The sequence below is a fragment of the Girardinichthys multiradiatus genome, chromosome 8 (assembly GCF_021462225.1).
Source record: "Girardinichthys multiradiatus isolate DD_20200921_A chromosome 8, DD_fGirMul_XY1, whole genome shotgun sequence".
Taxonomy (NCBI): Eukaryota; Metazoa; Chordata; class Actinopteri; order Cyprinodontiformes; family Goodeidae; genus Girardinichthys; species Girardinichthys multiradiatus.
Genome location: NC_061801.1, coordinates 14791871 through 14815545, shown reverse-complemented (window position 1 = coordinate 14815545; position 23675 = coordinate 14791871). Strand labels below are relative to the sequence as shown.

Below are 23675 nucleotides of genomic sequence, written 5' to 3'. Positions count from 1 at the left end.
TAAACTGAAAATTTAATTCAATTCAATTCACAAATACTTTATAAATTTTAAAGGGAAATTAAATGTTATAGCTCATATTATGAAGGTTTCTTCAACAAGCCGTTGTAGATGCTGATGGCTGTTCCAGAGGAGTCCCCATAACCGGCATTCTTCAATAGCTTGTGGAGCCTTCTTAGGTCCCTGGCTCTGATACTACTACCCCAGCAGATGATGGTGGAAGAGATCACACTCTCCACAACAGACTTATAGAAGATATGCAGCATCTTGCTGCAAACACTGAAGAACCTAAGCTTCATCAAGTAGTACAGTCTGCTCTGTCCCTGTTGTAGAAGGTTTCATAGTTGCATCTCCACTCCAGTCTGTTGTCCAGGTGAACAATTAGGTATTTATACTCCTCCACCACCTCTACTTCTTCTCCCATAATGAAAAGGGTGTTATTCTTGTTTCTCTTCTACACTCATCTCCTTTGTTTTATTCACGTTTAGGATAAGATGATTGTTTCCGCACCATGCCACAGAAGAAGTCCACCAGCTCCCTGTACTCAGCTTCTTGTCCATCACTGATACACCCCACAATTGCAGAATCATCTGAGTATTTCAGCAGATGACAGGAGTCTGTCTTGTACTGGACGACTGAGGTGTACTGAGTGAAAAGAAATGGTGAGAGTACAGACCCCTGTGGTGCTGAAGACCTGGTTAGACAGACAATCCTTCAGGCTCACAAACTGTAGTCTTTGATTCAGGAGATTGTTGAGGTCTATACCTGAGCCTTCTGGAGTTTCTGACAAAGCAAATTAGGTTGAATTGTTTAAATGCACAGAAATCAAAGAACATGATATTCACAGTGTTGCTGGTATTGTCTAGATGACAGTGGGTTTGTTGAAGCAGATGTATGATGGCATCTTCAACTCGAACTCGACGGCAATAAGCAAACTGAAGGGGGTCCTGATAGTTTATTATTTGCTCACTCGGGTGAGCCAACAGGAGTCTCTCTTGGACTTTCATTAAGTGGGATGTCAGGGCAACAGGTCTATAGTTATTGAGGTGAGTTATCGTTGGTACGAAACAAGGTAGGAGGTCTTCCACAACACTGGATCACATCTCTGATATTGCTTTGCTGGAGCTTGCTCTCCAACTTCATCTTGTACACTTCTTTGCTGTCTCTTATCTTCACTTTAAGTTGCTTCTTTACACTCCTCAATAAATCCCTGTCTCCCTCTCTGAGACAGGGAATTAACTTAAAGTCACAAACGTATGGCTGGAATTTCTCCTGGACTTTCTGGTAGAGAGCAGAATTCATGGTTTCATCAGTTACTGCATGGACTTGCAGTTCTTTTGCTATGGGTTATTTTATGACATCATGGATGAGTTGTTGTGGTTTTGAAGTAGTTTTGGGAGACCAGCAACTCCTGGGAAGGTTCCACTGAAGTCACAAAGCCTTAGAGAGGGCCATTACCTCATAAATGTCAATGACTGTTTCACATCTGCTCTTGAATTTCTTTAAATTGGGGCACAATGTATTGTTCTCTGAGATCGTTTAGCTTACTTCATGCCATCACGATACATTTGGGTGGTTTCTTGATTCCATAGGTCTGGCAGTAATCAGACATGGGCGTGGCATGAGTAATTGACCTGAAGAATGTGGTTAATGAAGCATTTAAGTGTGAATAAAAGAAGCAAGAAAATGAGAAATCTGTCAGGGGGCAAATACATTTTCATAGCACTGTAAGTCTGTCTATGCTGCTATGAATCAGAAAAAGGCGGACCCAAGATTCAGCCAGACACAGTACTGAAAGTTTAAAAGGTTTATTCAGCCACAGGAAAACATCACACAGGTAACTCTCCTCACAGCTTCCAGGAATCACAGAGGCAGAAAGAGGGATTAGTGACTTGTAGTCTCTCCAGATTTTGCAGGGATCAGAAAAGCCACTAACCTGCTTTTGTCTTGAGTGGAACTTGAAACCCAGAGGGGAAACCTCAGTGGGCGGCAGGCAGTGATCTCCACAGCAGAGGTAAGAAGTGACTCCAGGCTGAATAATCTGAGGGCTAGGCTGGCTCAATAATCCAAGGACAGAAACAGGGTCAACAATCGGAACAAGAGGCGTCAGGCAAGGGGCAGGCAGAGGCATAAACCAGATGCAGGAAACAGGGTCAAAAACCAAAATCCAAACAGTCCGACAGGGAGCAAGCAGAGAGGCAAAAATCCAAGAGACAAGGCAAGGTCATGAACAATGATCAGACAGGAAGGAACGCTGGATATCTACTCACGATGGCTTTCAAAAATCTGGCACCGTCTGCTTGTCAGAGTCAGTATATATCAGGGAAGACACAGGTGCTTGGCATTCCACAGATTGCACTACACTGCAGCAACCACCAGGTGCATCTAATCTGCTGATTGCAGCCAGGGAGACAGGGTAGAGCAGACGTGCCAGAATCATAACAGTACCCCCCCTCTAAGGTCCGGCTCCTGACGGATTACGAGGCTGATCAGGATGTAGACGATGAAACTCACGAATTAGGCCCTTATCAATGATGAACCTCGTTGGAATCCAAGTCCGTTCCTCGGGCCCATAGCCCTCCCAGTCAACCAGGAATTGCATTCCACGTCCTCTTCGCCTGAACCTGAGAATGCGCCGGACCGAGAACACTGGACCACCATCAATGACCAGGGTGGGTGGAGGGGGCTCGGACGTGGGCCCAAGTCGGGGCTCCATGAAGGGCTTGACCTGAGAAACGTGGAATGTGGGGTGAATCCTCATGGAGTTGGGTAATCTCAGTCGTACAGCGACAGGGTTGATGATCTTAGAGATTGGGAAAGGTCCAACAAATCGGGGTGCCAATTTCCGGGATTCTACCCTTAATGCGAGGTCCTTGGCGGAGAGCCAAACTTTCTGCCCCACCTGATACTTAGGGGCAGGGATCCGTCTCCGGTTGGCCGTTCTTGACTGAACCAGTGACATTCTGATCATCGATCTCCTTTGGCACCTTAGGCCAGCCGCTTGGGCGGACAGAACATTAGCTTCTCTCTCCTGAACTGAAAACATGGGTGGCTGAAAACCAAACACAACATGAAAAGGGGACAAACCAGTGGCACTTGATTGCATAGAGTTCATGGCGTATTCAACCCAGGGCAAAGTTTGTGACCACTTGGTCGGGTCAGACTCACATAATATACGAAGTTTGGTTTCAGCTTCTTGGTTGGCTCTCTCGGTTTGGCCATCAGACTGAGGATGAAACCCTGAGGAAAGACTAACAGAAATTCCCAATAAAGAACAAAACTCCTTCCAGAAACGTGACACAAATTGGGGTCCTCTATCGGAAACAATGTCATTTGGAATTCCATGGAGCCTGAAAACTTCTCGGGTCAATATCTCACCCATCTCCTTAGCATATGGAAGCTTCTCCAACGGCACCAGATGAACCATCTTTGAAAATCTGTCAATTATGGTTAGTAGTACAGAGTGACCATTAGAAACCGGTAGACCTGTCACAAAATCCATTGCAATATGTGACCATGGGCGAGGGGGAATTGGCAAAGGGTGCAACAACCCCGCAGGGGGGCGACGAGAAGGCTTGGCTCGACAACATTGAGTGCATTCAGCAACAAAGTCTTTGACATCCTTGACCAGCGATGTCCACCAAAACTGAGTTCGAACTGTCTGAATGGTTCTGCTGATTCCTGGATGACAAACTAAACAAGAGCAATGACAAGAATCCAGTACCTTAGGCACAAGGCGTTCAGGGACAAAACAGCGGTCAGGTGGACATGATGGTGGGATAGGCAGATCTCTAATGGCTTCCTGGACCTCCCTTTCCACCTCCACTCGGGACACAGACAACCTGACGGTTTCAGGAAGGATAAACTCCTCTTCAACCGCGGACTAAGATTCTTCAGGCTCTTGAATCCGGGATAGGGCGTCAGGTTTGCCATTTTTACTCCCTGGCCTGTAAGATAGGGAGAAATTAAAACGACCAAAAAACAAAGCCCACCTAGACTGTCTGGGGTTTAGCCGTTTTGCTGATTTCAGGTACTCCAAGTTCTTATGGTCAGTCCACACCAAAAACGGCTCCTTAGTCCCCTCCAGCCAATGTCTCCACTCTGTCAACGCCAACTTGACAGCCAATAACTCTGTGTCTCCCACATCGTAATTCCGCTCAGCCTGTGACAGAGTCCTTGAAAAGAAGGCACGTGGGTGAATACGATCATCCTCACCTCTTTGGCTTAATACAGCCCCGACCCCAGTGCTTGAGGCATCCACCTCCACGATAAACTGTCTCTCTGGGTCAGGAGACCGTAACACTGGAGCTGACGTGAAGAGTTCCTTTAACCTATAGAAGGCCTTCTCTGCATCCTTATTCCACACAATTTTCACCTTGGAAGAGGTAAGAGCGTTTAGGGGAGTTGCAACCAGGCTGTAATTTCTAATAAATCTCCTATAGAAGTTTGCGAAGCCTAGAAATCTTTGAAGCTGCTTGCAATCAGTTGGAACAGGCCATTCCAATACGGCCTTAACCTTGGAGGGGTCGACAAGCACTTGATCTGGGGAAATGATGAATCCCAAAAAGGAAGTGGTAGTTATGTGGAACTCACATTTCTCTGCCTTGACGGACAACTGGTTTTGGAGAAAACGCAGGAGAACAGCTCTGACATGTTTTCTGTGGGTCTCCAGATCTTGAGAATAAATCAGTATGTCATCAAGATAAACAAATACGAATTGACCCACTATGTCTCTTAGAACGTCATTGACCAATGACTGAAAAACTGCAGGAGCGTTAGTAAGTCCAAATGGCATGACCATGTATTCATAATGGCCCATAGGCGTGTTGAAAACCGTTTTCCGCTCATCTCCTTCTCTGATTCGGACCAGATGATATGCATTCCTTAGATCCAGCTTAGAAAATATCTTGGCTCCCTGGATCTGATCAAAAGCTGTGTTCATGAGTGGTAAGGGATATCTATTTTTAACTGTTTTCTCATTAAGGCCTCTATAATCAATGCATGGTCTCAATGAACCATCCTTCTTCCCAACAAAAAAGAAACCAGCACCTGCAGGAGAGGAAGAGGGTTGAATGTGCCCTGCCTTTAATGCCTCATCAACATAACTCTTCATGGCCCTGTGCTCTGGACCAGACAATGAATAGGTTCTGCCTTTAGGGGGTGATGTGCCAGGAAGCAAATCAATAGCACAATCATAAGGTCTATGGGGCGGCAGAGCTGTGGCCTTGATTTTATTAAAAACCTCCTTTAAATCATGGTATTCTTGCGGTACCTTGGATAAATCCGGATAGGTCTCCTCAACCTCATTCTCCACACTGACCTCCGTAGCAGCAGACAAAAGACAGTCAGCGGAACATGACTCAGACCAACCCAGAACTTCTTTTTTCTTCCAGTCGATGTGAGGGTTGTGTTTCTGCAACCAGGAGGCCCCTAGGACTACAGGAAGTTCAGGTGAATTAATGATCATGAAAGTTACTTTTTCTTGATGATTACCTCCAACTGTTAAGGTAATCTCCTCCGTCCTGAGATGTGAATTGTTCATGCTGTGACCATCCAAAGCTAGCACGTCTCTTGTGTCAGCTGACGGAATAAGTTTTATGCCGTTCTTATTTGCAAATGTGTCGTCCATGAATTCAGTATCTGCTCCTGAATCAATAAACACGACCCCCTGGAGAGACAAAGAAGATGTTTGAAAATGGGCAGGAATCAAGAAGGAGGAGGCAGATAGTTGACTTTGGCTCAGTAGAGACCTCTCTTCCTCTGCTGAGCCTGTCCTTTTAGTGGACACCTGAGTGCTAACTGTCCCTTCTCTCCACAATAAAAACAGAGCTTGAATCTTCTCCAACGATCTTTCTCCTCAGGGGTAATCTTGGTTAGCCCAATTGCATGGGCTCACAATTATCATTTTCCACAGTGAGAGGTGACCGACTCCTTCTCTCATACCAGTGTGCAGAAAACTGAGTTAATGATGAGCGACCCTTCTCATGGCGCTTCTCCTTTCTTCTCTCTGCCAGCCGAATATCAATGCGAGCAGCCAAATCCTCGAGTTGTTTGAGGGAAGAAGGATAGTCACGGGTCGCTAGCTCATCCTTGATGTCTTTGTTTAATCCTTTCATGAATGCATCCATTTGTGCTGCCTCATTCCAACGGCTCTCTGCAGCCAACAAATGAAAGTCAATTATATAAGACGAGACAGACTGATCACCCTGTTTGAGGGACAATAATCCTCTTGCGGCCTCACGACTTGGAATGACCGGGTCAAAAACTCGAATGAGTTCCTTGGAAAAAGTTTAATAAAGATCATAAGATGCAGACCTGTTATGCCATTCAGCAGTTCCCCACTGTTTTGCCTTTCCTGCCAGCAGAGATATAACAAATGCCACCTTGGAATGTTCAGTGGGAAAGGATGACGGCTGAAGCGCAAAAAGAATTTCACACTGAGTTAGAAAAGCTCGAGATTGGTCTGAGTCTCCCCTGAACATCTCAGGCGGAGAGAGGCGTGGCTCCCTTACCTGTGCTGTTGTCCGTGTTACTTGGGCGTGGTTTCTTTGTGACGGTGGCGGCTCGACGACAAGATTGCCAGAACATAATGTGGAAATTATTTCCTCCATGCCGGAACCCAACCCGGAAAGGGTCTCATCAACGTGGGTATGCCACTGTTGTGCTGGCGATGAATCCATTTTTGGCCAGATTTTTCTGCTATGAATCAGAAAAAGGCGGACCCAAGATTCAGCCAGACACAGTACTGAAAGTTTAAAAGGTTTATTCAGCAACAGGAAAACGTCACACAGGTAACACTCCTCACAGCTTCCAGGAGTCACTGAGGCAGAAAGAGGGATTAGAGACTTGTAGTCTCTCCAGATTTTGCAGGGATCAGAAAAGCCACTAACCTGCTTTTGTCTTGAGTGGAACTTGAAACCCAGAGGGGAAACCTCAGTGGGCGGCAGGCAGTGATCTCCACAGCACAGGTAAGAAGTGACTCCAGGCTGAATAATCCGAGGGCTAGGCTGGCTCAATAATCCAAGGACAGAAACAGGGACAACGATCGGAACAAGAGGCGTCAGGCAAGGGGCAGGCAGAGGCATAAACCAGATGCAGGAAACAGGGTCAAAATCCAAAATCCAAACAGTCTGACAGGGAGCAGGCAGAGAGGCAAAAATCCAAGAGACAAGGCAAGGTCATGAACAATGATCAGACAGGAAGGAACACTGGATATCTACTCACACAATGGCTTTCAAAACTCTGGCACCGTCTGCTTGTCAGAGTCAGTATATATCAGGGAAGACACAGGTGCTTGGCATTCCACAGATTGCACTATACTGCAGCAGCCACCAGGTGCATCTAATCTGCTGATTGCAGCCAGGGAGACAGGGTAGAGCAGACGTGCCAGAATCATAACATATGCAGATAAACCAAAAGCAAGTTTTCAAAAATGTTCAGTATTAAACCTAGGCCACCAACTGGGGTTGTATTTTAATTTCAGAGAGCTGGGAAAAAAACATATTTTAATTATTTTTGATAAAAGGAAGTAAATGAAACTGGACACAGATATTAAAATGTGTTCACATATTGTCAATATTTCCAATCATCAAAGTTAAAAGGTAGTAAAAACTGTTGTGCCCTCTTTATTCTTGCTGATTGTACTGTAGATTCTTAGGGTGATGCAAGGGTGGTGGTGTGTTAGCTGGCCTAATTGGCTGTATCTGTGAAGAAGGGTATAATAAGCTTATCGGGCGAGGCTCACTGAATGCTCACCATTGTCACTGCTGACACTGAGCATGCAAGCTTTCTGCATCCCTTAGATTTCATTTGCTTTATTTAATTCAGTTAATTAGAAACTCTAATGACAAGTCTGGGATATTGTGCTTTGAGATTCCGACACTTTTGATTTCAACCATCTTCCTTAAATAGCATGTGTTTATCATCATGTTGAATTTTTCCAAGCCAAAATCAACCTGTGGTGTTAATCTGATAATGGAGGTGGTCCTGATAAGAATTTTCTCTCTGCTATATGGGGTCATTAAAATGAAAAGTCCTTGTTAGAATTTTACACTCTTAAGTAAAGATGTTCTTTGATGCCCTGTGGAATGTGGTTTCAGATTCCTGTGATGAAAACAAGTGAGAGGGAGATGTTACTACTTATGTGTGACAATGATGAAAGCTAGAACTTATTAACAGAAGCTGACACTGAGAAGCAGAAAAGCTTCATTCGGGACAAACATTTTATACCGTATAAAAGGAAACTTGTACAGCTTTTTTGAAAGCTCTCCTAGCTGTTTTAAATTCAAGATTTTGACCCTGTGAAGTCTGCATGCATAATCTATACCACTGCTCCCATCACAGGGTTCCTTTTTTGCTTCCTTGGGAATAGATTCAGTATTTCCTGGGTTACAGGGGTTTCTTAGCCACAAACAAGGATGCCTCTGTTCTTCTCATCTCCGGCATAGGAGCTCTGTCTGTCTCTGTCACACCTTCTCTCCAGGATTCTCGTTTTAAATTCTGAAGCTTATATAGTTTCTTCAAACCTTCAGACTCTGTTCTGTCATTCAAATGTATGGATTTCCTTTCGTCCTTTCTCCTTTCTAGATTTTTTTCTGTTTCTTACAACTTAGATTATCTCGAGTTTCACCTATTCTGCTTCTTCTTCTTTGGGGTTCTAAATCCTTGCTCCATTTTTGTGGCTTTTTACCTACACATTTCTGTATTTCTTGATTTTTGTCTGAGCTGCTTACTAGGTTACTGGTATTTGTCATGTACAGTGCCATGCACAGATATTGTTAAAAGCACATTCAGGTGCTGTTAAATGAGTGCATGCACATGTATGTATGTGATCTGTGTGTGTGTCTGCGAGTTTGTGGGTGGGTGTGTATACATGTGTACTCGTAGTATTTATAATTCTGTCTGTATTGCTTAAACATGTTCAAAAATACCACAACTGCTAATATATATATATATATATATAAAAAAAATTGTTTAGACAAAAAGTAATCAAACGGATGTTTGATGGGCTGGAATTATATATTGCTTGGCAAAACTATTAATACACCTTAACGTTTTTTACAACTGTCACATTGCTGTCAAAAACTTCAATGTATTTTACAAGGATTTTATTTGAACTACCAAGACAAGCAAGTGCATAAATGTGAAATTAATAAAAAATATGTTTTTTGAATTTTTTACAAATTTTTTACTGAAAGCTGAAAATTGTGGTGTACATTTTCTATTCAGCCCCCTTCAAATCGATATCCATAGATCAAATCCAGTACAACCAGCTGCCTTTACAAGTCTTCTAATAGGTTCATAAGTCCAACTGTGTGAAACATAATATCATTATAAAAAGGCTATTCCGTGAAGGCCTTATAGCTTTGCTAGAAAACATTATTGAACATTATTGAATATGACGACCAAGGAACACAGCAGACAGGTCAAGGATAAAAAATAATGGGGAGTTTTAAGAAGGGTTAGGGTATAAAGTATCTCAGAGCTTTGAACATGTCATAGACTGTTCAAATAATCAAGTAAAGCAATGAGAATAGTGGAACTGAAAACCTACCAGAATATGGTTCTCAAGCTAAACTGACAGACTGGGCAGAGTATTAGTACAAGACAACGTAGGGGATACAGCAAACACATGGAGGAACGTTTGCTGGTCAGATGAGACCAAAATGGTAATTTTTGGTCTGCTTGCAAAAGGTTTCCTTCAGAAGGGAAACTAACACTGCATATCAGCCTGAAGACATTATTTTGTATTTAGTAGGGAAAAGGAAGCTGATAAGAGTTGATTGTAGCTATGATGGAGTTAAATCTGAAAATTATTAGAGGATGCAGAATACCTGAAACTTGGGCAGAGGTTCACCTTGCATCAGAACAACCGCAGTAAAGAGTACAGACAGAACTACAATGGAAGGTTTAGATGAAAACATGACCATGTGTTAAAATCACCTAGTCAAAGTCCACACCTAAATCAAATCAGAATCAGAATCAGAAAAGCTTTATTGCCAAGTACGTTTTTGGACATACAAAGAATTTGTTTTGGCGTAGTCGGTGCAATACAGTACAAATTAAACAGTATAAACATATCTACAATATAATATAAATATATGTGCACAGTTTAAAGTGAGTTATAGTAAATATAGAGCAGTATAGGATGCCAGAGCGGTACAACAGTGCAGGTGATCATTGTGCAAGTATGGCAGTGCAAGTAAAGCAGGAGTCCAAGCGGAGAGTTAATGTAAATCGAGAGTCTGTGGCAAGAATTAATAAGTGGCTCGTCACAGACTTTCTTCTTCAAGTCTGACAGAGATTAAAGTATATTTAAAAAAAGAATATGCAAAAAAATTGCGGTGGAAGCTGGTTCATTGAATACTTGTCTCAGGTGCCTGAATACAAATGGATGCCATACTTTTTACTAAGATTTTGACAACTATCCTCTACATACAATCTTTAAAATCATACACTGCTTTGTGTTGGTCTCCGAAATAAATCACTATTTAATATGTTGTTTTTTGTGGTTGTGATGTGAAAAAAAATGTAATAACTTAAATTTTTGTCATGTATGGTATCAGTGCATTTGTTCCTTTTTGTTTAATAAAGTGATTATTCTAACAAAACCTGAACATACCACAACAATATCTGTCTTTAAGTAGAAGTCAGAGTTAGATAGGTGCACTCTTTTCTCCGTAAAAATCCATTCTGGGCCTGATTTATTTAATGCGTCATTCCTTTCACCTCTTCTAAGGTTCTCGCCCCCGCGACTGCGGCGATCTGTATGCCAGTGGTCAGAGAGAGGACGGCATCTACTCCGTGTTTCCCGTTCACCACCCTACGGGCTTCCAGGTTTACTGCGACATGACTACGGACGGAGGAGGCTGGACGGTGAGTCAGTCATGATCCAGTGAAAAACACACAAACACAAAGCTCTTAAGCTTTTTTTGTGCATTTCTGCGTAGTTGATATATGTATTCTAGGGGCATAATCAAGATGAAACTGTGGAAATGGAATAAGGCTGCAGGCCTTTTCAACCTATCTACTTTCATAAATCTGCCTTTACAGTATCCAGAGTAAAAGGGATTCACCAAACCTGAATCCAGCTGCACACATCAATTTCTTTTAAGTCACTCATCCAGGCTTTAATGTTGTATACATTTTTTTCTGAGCACCTGCTGTAATTACAGATGTACTGCCTCAGGATTCTCATGTATTAAACATTTCATCAAAGTTTCATGGAACAGAATAACAAGGAGATATCAGCACCAAGTTTTAAGTGCACCTTTTCAAAATACTTCTAGGAGATTTTTTTTTTTGTATGGAAGGCAGATTTTTTTTTTTTGTTATATTTGAAGTGATTGCTGAAAGAATATGAAGAAGGAGGTCCCAGATAAAGAAAGCTATTGAAACAGCACTGATGTACATGACATGTTCAGGCAGTGGAGGTAAGAAAAAGTGACATTATAGGGGAGGTGGCAATTTAAAACAAGTTTTAATCTAAATTGCCTGCTGACACTGAGATGCCTCTCCAGATACAAGTGTAGTTTAGGAGCGGCAACTTGCACAGCCAGCACATTTGAATAAAGCTTCTACGTAAAACGATTTATCATTCTGTTTCAAAGGCACAAGAATAAGCTTTCCATTATAGGTGACAGATTTCTGACCTGCTCCTGTTTTCTGCACCTTTCTTTCCTGAATATGTTTGATTAAGCTTTGTAATCCTAAAAAGGAAACAGGGAAAAACACATTTAGAGTTCCTCCAACCATATGTATTTATTTTCTCTATGCAACCTCTGTCAGTTGTCTGGACCTGCGCAAGTAAACAATTCTGTTTGAATAGGACTGTATTCTGGAAGTGTTGCATCTTCTGGGAGAGAGAGACAGTGAGGTGAAGAAACACTCACATGCAGCTGTTTGAAGCTATATTGGGAATTGTAGTTCTGATGTATTTTACTCAGTACACACAATCTCCTTCCAGTTAGAGACATTTATTTCTGTTTGGTTCTGAGGTGTACCAAAGTTGGCCTCAGGGAGAGCAGAGAAGCTCCAAATAAAGAACGAGAGTTTTGAAATTTCAGCCATGTAAATCCATCACAATTTTTCAACTCATCCTTTTACAGGTTGTGATGCAATTTGTAAAAAACATGCAGAGGCGGACTTTGAAATCTATTCAAAACATCCCACAGTGTAATTTCCATTTCTGTATGTGCAGAGAAAAGCGATGCAAGTTGTCTGAAAAGAGTTTAAGATGCTCTAGGCAAATAAACATTTTTAAAATCTACTTTTAATCTTAAGCCGGTGTTGCTTTGATGTGTCTATATATATATATATATATATATATATATATATATATATATATATATATATATATATATATATTTATATTTATATATATATATATACACATAAGAACTTAAATCCATATGTATTGCTGTAGCATAAACTCACAATTAATATGACAGCATAAATGCTGTCAAATTAATTGTCAAAGCTGAATAAATTCAGTACAGAAAAAACTCTTTGCTCTTTTATGTTGATCAAAATTTCTTTAAACTTCTAATTAGCAATATATTACATTCTGTTTTCCAAGGATGTGGAAAGAACATGATACAGTCCATTTATTTTAGCTATTAGCCACTAGACTGGACAAGAACCAATGTTTTTCTAAATATATCCTCAAAGCTTACAATTGGAAACTACTGCCCAAGGTATCCCCTTGAGGTCACCAAATCTCCATAACAACAATTAAACAGTATCAACATGCCAAAGCATCTTCTATCCTATCATTGCAAACAATAGTGTGAGTAGGTTGCTTAACTTGCTGGAACTTTAAAGGGGAGATATCATGCTTCTAAATCCTTCCATTTCACACTTAAATCATTTAGTTGTGGTCTATACAAAATGGAACTGCAATGCATTGGTCTGAACTCCTTGTCATTGTAGTTCCACAGGCACCTCTTTTACCCCTGCTCTGAGATGCGTTTGAGAGCAACTCATTTTAGTGCGGCCTCTTTTAATGCACTTTGCCCCTTTCGTCCATTTTTGTAGTTTGGTAACAATTATCTAGCACAGCTGAAACAAGGCAAACATGGCAAAAACAATGCAAAAATCTTTATGTAATAATGCTATTCAAAACATGCAGTACGGTTCCTCGGGGAGCTAAAAGCAGCACACAGCACTAACATAAGCGGAAGGTACGATGCTACTCCTATCAAAACATTGACCAGGACGCCATACCAACACACAATAAATTCATGTCTAAATGATAAAGTTTGTTATGTTAGTGTTATTTGCAGCTTACCGCTTTGCTGCGTCCGCCGTTTCCATAGACAGCAGGAACTGACCCCTTAATCAGATGAAGTATTTCAGCAAATTCTTCTTACTGGTGGAGGTTGCTGAATGCACTCATCCTTGAAGTGGGGGAAATAGGAATTTACCCACTGATGTGAGAACATTTCCATTAAGAATACAATTTAACCAGGCACTTTAAAGGTTCTGATGCTGGGGGATGGTGTAATGAATTGTGTGGGTTAATACACCCACCAAATGAATTGAACTTCTCCACTTTCAGCGTAGGAATTATTTGAGCTCGGACAAAATCGCAGTGAGAAATAAATCGTGCGGATACGCAAAATTGATCAGCCGAAAGTCCATGACCCTATTTAACTGTTCCACAGAAAACACTTTGACGTAACAGTTGGAAAAATGTAACAGATGATAGAGAAAACTGAATGGACTGAAAAATATGACGCAAACAAAATATAAAGATATCTCCTTTAACTGGAACTGTGTGACCTAGATTGAGCATTTTTTCAACAAATACTCCTGGAAATAAAGGATGAAAAACAACTCATACCCACTGTAAAGTATGGTCAAGGATATGTGATGGTGTGGGACTGGGAAGGTTTAGAGTGCATCATGTCATAAATTATTATTACAAGTACCAGGACGTGTTTACCAGAGGGGCCAATAAATGTATTCATGTGTAATGATGTCCTAGTTTATTTTATCCAAGGACATTTGCAAGCCTTTAAAAAGTGGTGTTATCCTTTTATTATTTTACTATTTATTTAAGGTAATAAGAGTAAAACTAATAATATTTACATTATCTGCAATGCCTAGGCTACTAAATGAAATAAATAAAGCAGTCTTGCAGGTGTCTGAAAGGAATTTAATGTGCACTATTCCTCCTAATTCTTATGTAAGTGAGCTGTGTATTAATTCTCATGCATGCTATCACAAATTATGTGTGATAAGCAAGGTCAACCCCCCACGCCCTCAACAAATGAAGCAACTTTGTTGGGATGATGCAGTTTTAAGCCACACTTGATGAAGCAGAGCAACATGCAGGCCTGTCATTGGCTGGATGTGTGTGTTTGTGTCCATCTATGTAGAAATTAATGTTTGCATCAAAGTCAGGCAACCCTACATGCCGGAACCAAGCTGTTTTCAGTAAGCAGTGCTATTCATGCCGTCCAGTAAAAAGGATTTCCACAGCTGCTCAGATTGAGGTGATAACAAGCAGTTACTGATCCTGCCGGGAGTGTTGAGCTGCTTGTGATAATCTCTGAGCCTCATTAGTAGATCAGCATTGTGTAGTCCAACAGGAGCAGGTAGCAGGATTCTCAGGGAGCTGAGTGGCTTAATGTCTGCTGAGCTTAAATAAGGAATGAGCCATATGCTGCCACCTCATTAGCATAGTTTGACATACTGTTGCATAAAGACTAAAAGATGAGCAGGTTACTTAAAAGAAAAGCGAGGGAACAGATTAGCTCTCGGAGGAGATGAGATGGGAGAAGGTTAGAATAGGACATAAAAAACACAATAGGGGAGCATGAATGTCATTTTTCTTACTCCCTGTAAAGGCATGCTTCAAAAATGGCCTATAATAAAATCTTTCACTTCTGCTGTATTGGCAGTAAAAAGGGGGCTCTTGGGGAGCCTTGAAGATAATGGAGTTATCTCAAGTGACTCTAGATTTTGATACCAATCACTACAATTACACTATCAGTCAATTATGACCTCAGAGTAGCTTTCTTTTTTAATGTATCGTGTCCCTGCCTGCCACTGAATGCATTGCACCAAGCAGATCGGTTTTTTTGTTGTTGTTTTTTTTTCTACATCAAGATTTACCCATCTTTGTGAGAGGCTGAGTGAACAATCCCCAAAACGTCAAACCTAAAAAAGGCTAAATGATCAAAGGCGCTGTTTTCCATAATGCCATGCTAGATTCAAAATCAAGCTGTTCAAACCAGCCTAGGACAGCCACCCACTGCTTCAAACTTCCGGAGTGAAGGATTATCCTTTGGAATCATGTAAGCATAAAACTATTCAGTGTATAATGAAACCTTGGGGGTATCTTTGTCGCCCCAACCATCCATACGATAAATTACTCATTAACAGATTTCTTTACAGTGTTGCCTCATCAGTTTTTAATAAATGTTTCAAATAGCAGAAAAAGAGAACCGCTTCTCACAGGGATCAAAAAAGCAGATAAATGTTCAGTGCATTTATCTGATTTATTCCAAGATTGAGAAAAAAAGACATCCAGAATGAATGTTTATTTTTGGGTTTAAGCAGATCTAAAGTACAACAGAGAAATACTTGAACTAATGTGGTCTGAGTCTCTCTGGGTATAAAGAGACTTCCAGAGGAAAAGAAAACCAATCACCGATTTTAATTATTAAAACAGGTGGGAAATCACTCAAAACACAGGTGCAGCAGTAACCTGAAGAGACAGAGCAAGCCACTGTACCCGCCAGAATGCAACATCCATTAAGTTATGCTTCTTGCTATACTTTTGAATGCTCTCCACTGATCCTGGTGATTTCTCTCTAGATTTTTCAATTTATATTTTATCTTTTGTAGTTATAATTAATAGATGAAGATGGTGGGACAAAAGCAAGTTTAAAGCACAGTTTTAGGTGCCCAGTCTTTGTTCAGTGCATAGTCCTGATGAGGTCTTGGCTGGTTACTGATATCAAGTTACACCAAGGTTTTAAAAGTTACAGTTTCAAATCTGCTATTTTCCAGTGATTTAAAGGAGTGGTACTTCATAGAATAATGCATCATATCACCAAGCCATCTCTTACTGAGGACTGCCTGACAACTGGCTGAAAAAAGGCTGTTTCAAATTTCTCTTACTTAAAAAAATACACATTTGGTTTCAAATATTTCCAGACAATAAATCTATTTTAATACCTGCTAGTCTTCTTCTGTAAACAACAGAACAGCAAAAAACGGATATTCTCCACAATATACACTTAAAAATGCTACTACATTTATCAGATGTTTGCTCTATTCTTAAAATAAATTAAATGCAGCTAACATTATTGTAACCATAAATCAATGTGTTCAGCGATTACTTTACTTGTGCATCTGCAAATGTATACACATTTTATTCAAATAAAGAATTGAAAACAAATATTATCTTTGTGGCAAACTTTAACACTGATTTAACTCCTGCTGTGTTGTCTGCTGTCTTTTCAAAGAAATTCCTCTGGTTTATCAGTTTTGCTAGAGAGTCTTTATATCCCTAAATGAGTCATGAATAAAAAAAAAATAATTAAATCTAGGTGCTGATTTGAAAATGTGTGGCAGCCAAAACAAGACTAAACCAATATATCTGGCTCCTTGGAAGGAAATATAAATTAATACCGGATGACTTACAATTTTGCAGAGTTAATGGAACTATGAATGCCTGTGAATATAATAAAAAATATAGACAGACAAAATGACTTTGACTCCAGAAGTTTGGCAGAAGAATATTTTAGCATTACAATGTTCCAAAGCACACTATCACAATAGGATGTATTGCAGTTCATATGACCTTATAGTTTGCTCTTCATTATCCAGTAAATGGAACGTACAATGACATTTTTTTGACATTATCTATTCTTGAGAGTACATCTTTGAGTAACTAAATGTGCTGTTTTTTTTGTTTTTTGTTTTTTTTTAAGCAGCACATTTTAACTTTATATTTGGACTCCTTTGGTTTAAAAATACCACATCCATACCATAGCATAGCATAGCATAGCATAGCATAGCATAGCATAGCATACCATACCATACCATACCATACTGTACCATAGCATAGCATAGCATAGCATAGCATAGCATAGCATAGCATAGCATAGCATAGCATAGCATAGCATAGCATAGCATACCATACCATACCATACCATACCATACCATACCATAGCATAGCATAGCATAGCATACCATACCATAGCATACCATACCATACCATACCATAGCATAGCATAGCATACCATACCATACCAACTTTATTTGTAGAGCACTTTAAACACCCAGAGGATGAAATTGCTGTACACAGAATAAATGAAACAGCAGTCACATGATACAAAGATAAACCAATAATAAAATCAAATAACCTAAAAATTAATAAAAACATCACTGAAATAAAATAAAACATATTAAAATTATTCAATCACTAAGTAATACAGTTTTGCAAGGGAAAGAATGTCAATTTTCCAGCTCAGAGCAGAATACATACAGCCTCCTCATCTTCATCCCTGTCCCCAACTTCAGCTTCAAATACAACTACTATCGTGGTATCGCAGAAATTTGAGGTTCATACCATTTTTGCTTTTACTTTGCTATGTGATTGAGCCTAGTGTTTCTCCTTTATATAGTTCATTAATTTCATAAAGTATTCAGTCACTATCATTAATTTTAATGGTGCAATGGTAATATGCTTGTAATGGTGAAGATGAAGATTCTCAGTCATCCAGGACATAGTTAATCCAAAAACATTGATGAAAACATAAAAACAACTGGACCTCAGTTCAGCTTTTAAGCTGTTTGGGTGGTGTCATTTTGCACATTAAAATTCACATGCAGAATAGACTCCCTAATAGAGCGTCTTTAGAGCTGTTTGTTAACCTGGATCAATGAGAGATGTTTTTGGTCACATGTAAGAAGATTTAAAACTAAGTATCAGGCTTAATGCTGAACTGGATGTTTTTCAAAGATTAAATCTAAGGCCTCCTCTGTTTAGAGTTTGTTTTTCTCATTAGACATAAATGGCTTCCTTCAGTCCTCTCTCAAAACATCTTTCTTCTCTGTCTAAATATGAACATTTTGGTCCTAAGATTGTACCTTATCCTTGAGATGTAGGTGTACAGCTGAGTCTTGTCCTGAGGAGCTAGCTCGCCTGTGTTGAGCCATGCGTCTGTGGAGAGGCTGTTTAGTTTCTCCAACTTAGAGGTCTCCAATATTCCTCGCAGCTTTAAATTGAGAAAGCCCCTTTTTACCTTTTTCGATGCAATGGTAACATTAAAATATATAGGTTTTTATTTGCCTTTTTTCAATATTTTTTACACATTGTGATGGTGTATTGCATAGAAAGGCATCTTAATAAAACTCCAGAGAACAATGAGCAGGACCACATGTATACGTGTATACAACATTATTATCAATAATTGCAATATTACCTCCTCTCTATATATGTGTCTCTAACCAAGGAAAAACATTGATGCTGCTCATTTTATTTTTTCACCTAAAAATATATATTTGTTTTTCATCTGAGTTGTACAAGATATATCTCATATTTGAAGGTGAATGGGAGAAACATTTTGAAATTATTTATTATGGTGTTAACACTTTTGAGATCCACTGTATGTATTTAAAATTAAATGAATAGTTACAAAAGAGATAACAATTTAATCTAAAATCATGCTTCTCAAACTGTACTACACTAGTACAACTAATGGTTCTTGGGTTGTCTTTTGTGGTACTAAGAAATATATTTTTTTGTGTCAGTGGTCAGTAATTAAATTAATTAACTTTTTTGGCAAATAGACATAAACACATATAAGCTGTTCAAGCATATCAATCCTTGCTTAAAAAGTACTATTTAAATTGACAGTGTAGTAGATGCCATTATCTTTGTGACTTTGGTTTTGTGTTTTGCTTTATTTTGGTATTCATACTTTGCTCCCATGTACCCTGCGTGTTCTTTCAGCCTTTTCCTCCCATTTCCTCCGTTCACCTTCAGTAACTTTCCTCACAGCTATACCCAGTTTCTAATTGACCACCTGCTCCTTGTGCGGTAATCAACAGTCGCTTAAAGATCTCTGAGCTCGTCAGATCATTGTGTTTCTCACACCCGCATGTTTCCTTGTGGTACTCTTGTGATGTATTATTGTGGATTTTCCCCTGGATTATTGTCTTTGAATTTCCTTTTTAAAGTGGGCTACTTTATTTTCTCCTCTCTGCATTTGGGTCCTGTTCTACACCATTCCATGACAGTAGATAATTTCCAAAAATTCATATTTTAATTTTCAGTTTACAATGAACAAGTAGCAGGTGCTAGTGACTTCTTATTCTGGGATCCATTTACCTTTGAAGTTAGAACCTAAATCTGGAAAGTGTAGCAACCATTAGAGTAACCACCCATATGTAATAATATAAATTTGACTATTTTAACTTATAAAGCCAGTACTGTAAAAAGTTGTTTTAGCCATTCATCTATTTATCAATTGCCCATACCCACTTGTCCTCAGGGTCACAGGGGGACTGGGCCTATCTCCAGCTGTCATTGGGCGGGCAATGGGGTACACCCACCTCTTTCCCAGTGACCACTGGAGACAGGCAACAGCCTATGACCATTCGCCCAATGTCTTGTTGCAAGGCAACTGTGCCACTGTGGGGCCCCTGTTTAAGCCAATAACAATACATGTAATATAATATACATAATATACAATATAATATTTTGCCAATAATGTTACATATTGCAAATTGCAGCCTGTATAACAACAATATTTAAATAGCACAGAATTTCTCTGATGTAAAATTATTTTTTGCAGTTTTTGTTGCTCATTAAATATAGGTATGCAAGGATGGCCCTGTCATTACGTTGAAATATAAAAGTTTAAATGTATTCATTTGTTGTGACGCAGCCATGTTGAATTCATTCCCTCTTGGAGTTCTGACTTCATTTTTTGTCTGTTTGAGGTTAGAACTTTTTAACAAATAAATCGGATCACGTAGCCACCTCTGCAGTGTCAATTTGTTTTTTTAATTACATCATGCAAGCAAGCTAAAGTCCAAGTCCAGCTAGGGTTACTTATCTTTTTTCTACAGTACTAGGAAACAATACCACTGTTTCTAATAGTACTTGGAAACGTTAGTATTGACAGAGGTGGTAGTTTATTTAAGAACCACTGATCTGGAAAAAAAATGTATTGTGTTAACTGAAACTGATCTATAGAAACAAATACTCCAGTGATAAATCCTAGAGCTAATGCAGTTATTAGAAGATAACAATTATTAAGTGAGAGAAGAGAAAATACATCATTAAGGCTTGGTGGGAATAGTTGTCAGAGGAAATTGCTCAGTATTTCTCCAACACCACAACTCAAGCTCTGGAGATTGAGTTGGTCCACAGAGGAAGAAGAGAGGATGGCAGACAGGACATAAAAAAAGAGATGTCATTACTGGGACCCACACCCCTTGACTCATGAGAGCACACACCACACATTCTGCTTGCAGGGGTTAACATTATTCAAAGTCTAAAACCATATCTCAACAGAACAACTGAATACAAATTAAACCTTCATCTGTACACATAGACAGTATGTCTTCATATGTGTTTACAGTTCATCCAGTCACACAGTTAATCCTAAAAGCTGTACACATACAAACTCTTACCATCCAACATGATTTAGTAAAGATATTTCAGATGCCATTTGAATAAAGCCTCTTAGGTAAGAGCAAAATCTTCTATTATTACTATTTTATTTGTTAAAAGGAAGGGACTAAAAATGACCGTGGTGTTATTAATAATAAATGAGAGTAGATATATCAGAGTGCAGTGTGGGTCTGCATTATCAAATAGCGCTTTTATCAGAAGTACTGCAATCACTCACAAAAATTCCATTCAGCTAAGAACTGAAATGTAAAAGTTTGAGATTGAATGTACGATTTTCTGCATGTCAGAGGCTTGAAGTGCCTTTTGAGCATTTCAGAGTGTATACTATAGGCTTTCTGGTATCTCTACGGTTTATAGGTCTTCAATATTTTATCTGCTAGTTTATTCGATTAAAAATAAAGTAAATCCAGGGTAGATGTTTGTGCAGTTGCGTCTTATCCCTGTATATTATTTTGCAAAAATATAGTGGTCCATTTCAGAGTAGAATATAATCTCAGCTCAAAGTATATTACCTTCACCCTAAACAGATTCAAATGTCTTTACTCTGATATACATGTCCATATTATATATAAAAATGTTTTTAAAGGATGCAGACCTTTATTTGTGCACTCCAATACTATCCTAAAGAAAAAGTATAGTGGTGCTGGAGGAGAGCATTAATTCTGCTGCATTATCACCACTAGTGTCAGACATGTTCTTTTGGATATTAGCGCCATTAGAGCCATTTGAAGGTTATGTAAGGAAAGGTTAGAGATCTGTAAAAAGCCTGTTGTTGTAACATTCAGCTATTTTATGTTTTTTTCCCCAACTACTATGTGACCAGACTCACAAGTAGACCTCCAAGATTCAAGGATGCCTTTTGGTGATAAAAGCAGGAGAAAAGCAGAGTGGAAGAACCATTGAAAAGAAAAACTACTGACCCATTAGACCAAAGTCTGTTTTTTACTACCATGTTAGGAATTTACAATGTGCATATCTATATATACAAAAACCCCACCAGACAAGCCGTTAAGTTACCTATTAACAGAAAAGTCCCTGTCCTTTAAATAAGACTTAAACCAGTCAAGTATCCAGTTCTCTAGTCACTCCAGTAATATACCATGATCGACAGTGTTGACTGCTGTGCGGAGGTCCAATAATACCAGCATTGTGGTTCTTTCACAGTCTGTATTTATGCAGATGTCATTCTAGCGCAGTCTCTGTACTTTGGTGAGCACAAACCCCGAGTGGAAGAAGTCAAAGCAGCTGGTCATTAAGAAGGTATTTAATTATTGAAACACAGATTTATCAATAACCTTACTGATTAATGTGAGATTTGAGATGGGCTTTTAATTTTCAAATAGCAATTTGTCCAGATATTTTTTTTTAACAGTGGTTTGATAATTGCTGTTTTTTAAGGCCTGTGAAATGACCTCACAAAAGAGATGAGCTTATTATTTGAATCAAATCAGATACTATGACAGACAAAACTTTGTTAAAGAAAGCTGTGAGTGAAACATCAAGACAGCAGGATGATGAGCTTAGTTGATGTATAAATTCCTCTAGGTTTTTGTAGTTAATTTGGTGTCAGTTTGTCCACAATTGTTCTGGTTGGAGATAGCATTGCTGCTGGCCTTGATCTTGATGTACAGATTACTCTTCTAATCTTCTGAAATTTCTTAGTAAAGAATTTATCAAATTTATTGCAGGTCTTTTTATAGTGGAGTTCAGATGCTACAGCATTATTAATGTTTTGTTGATGACTTTTTTTTTCAGTTCTAAGTTACATTTGTAAAGTTGCTCTTTAGAGATGTCATAGTGAACCTTGAGTCCAGTCTTTCTCCACCTCTGTTTAGCTTTTTGACACTCCTTTTTTTCCACTTCTTACCAGTGGAGCACTTCTCCACGGAGATTTCTTCTTAACTGAGTCAACCTTCACCTTAATAGGAGCAATAGCAAAGGAATCAGTGATGTCTGAAATTTTAAAATGGGTATTAAGGTTAGTTTTTCACTGAATAAGCATGATCAAAAAGGGTGAATTTGTCCATAATTATTAATTCTAAGATTTTTGCCATAAAATAATTATCCATGGATACTAGTAAATGTGTGGGGTGCTGTACATATTATACTGTAAATTGAATAAAGATATCAGCATTAGCTCAAACACCCACTGGTCCTTGGGCACATTTTTTGCATACTATTTCTGTGCCTCAGCAGAGATTTAGTCGAGGTAACCCAGTTTCTTTTATTGCATGAACCTTAAATGAAAAAACAGGTTTGTTTGTATTTCAGTAATCAGATCACAGCTGAAAACCAGAAAAAAAGTTAAATACATAGAAATGCAAAACTTGTGCTTGCTTGTTATCTATGTGTGTGTGAGAGAGAGATGATAAAGAGAGGATTTTTTTTCATGTTTCTCCCTCTGTTCTTGTTCACTGTTGCTGCTGCTACTGTGTTTGGAACACATCTGTCTTTGTGATAGGATTATAAAACACTCCCCGACAGATGTTTGCAGTCCTGTTTGAAGATAGCAGTTGTGCCTATTGCTCTGAATTTATGAGTGCTTTCATCAGCTAATGTTGAATTTGTTACCATATCATCAAAACCTTCAACAACATTATCAAATTGCTAGCAATTGCTCTGTCAGTCTCTTTTGATCCATCTTCTGTTGCTGTGCTAGTTTTATTAGCCAGAAAGCATGCTTCATTTGTGGTCATTTTTAGACTGTTTTTAATATATTGCATTCATTTTTTTAATGGCTATTTGCATACAGCACATTAAGGTATGCCTAATAATATGCAAATCATTCAGAAATGTTTAATACAGAATTTACTCTGGCTTACAAAATAATTCACATCCTTTGAACTTACCTGCCTTTTGTCACATAAAAACCACAAACATATATATAATTTATTGAGATTTTACATGTCAGAACAAGCAGATAGGGTTTTACACATAAAAAGGTGAAAAGTGTGGCATGTATCTGTATTCTGCAGCCCTGAACTAATACTTAAGAAGATAATATTTTGTTATAGTT

General features: G+C 39.0%; 1 protein-coding gene across 3 annotated transcripts in view; it reads left to right on the top strand.

Moving 5' to 3' along the window:
- The window catches only part of fibcd1b (fibrinogen C domain containing 1b), a 258066-nt gene that overhangs the window by 148055 nt on the left and 86336 nt on the right, over positions 1 to 23675 (top strand). For all 3 annotated transcript variants that reach the window (XM_047372703.1, XM_047372704.1, XM_047372705.1), the window contains one exon: positions 10736 to 10872. In XM_047372703.1, the coding sequence (XP_047228659.1) occupies positions 10736 to 10872 (137 nt within the window). The remainder of the gene's footprint in view (positions 1 to 10735; positions 10873 to 23675) is intronic.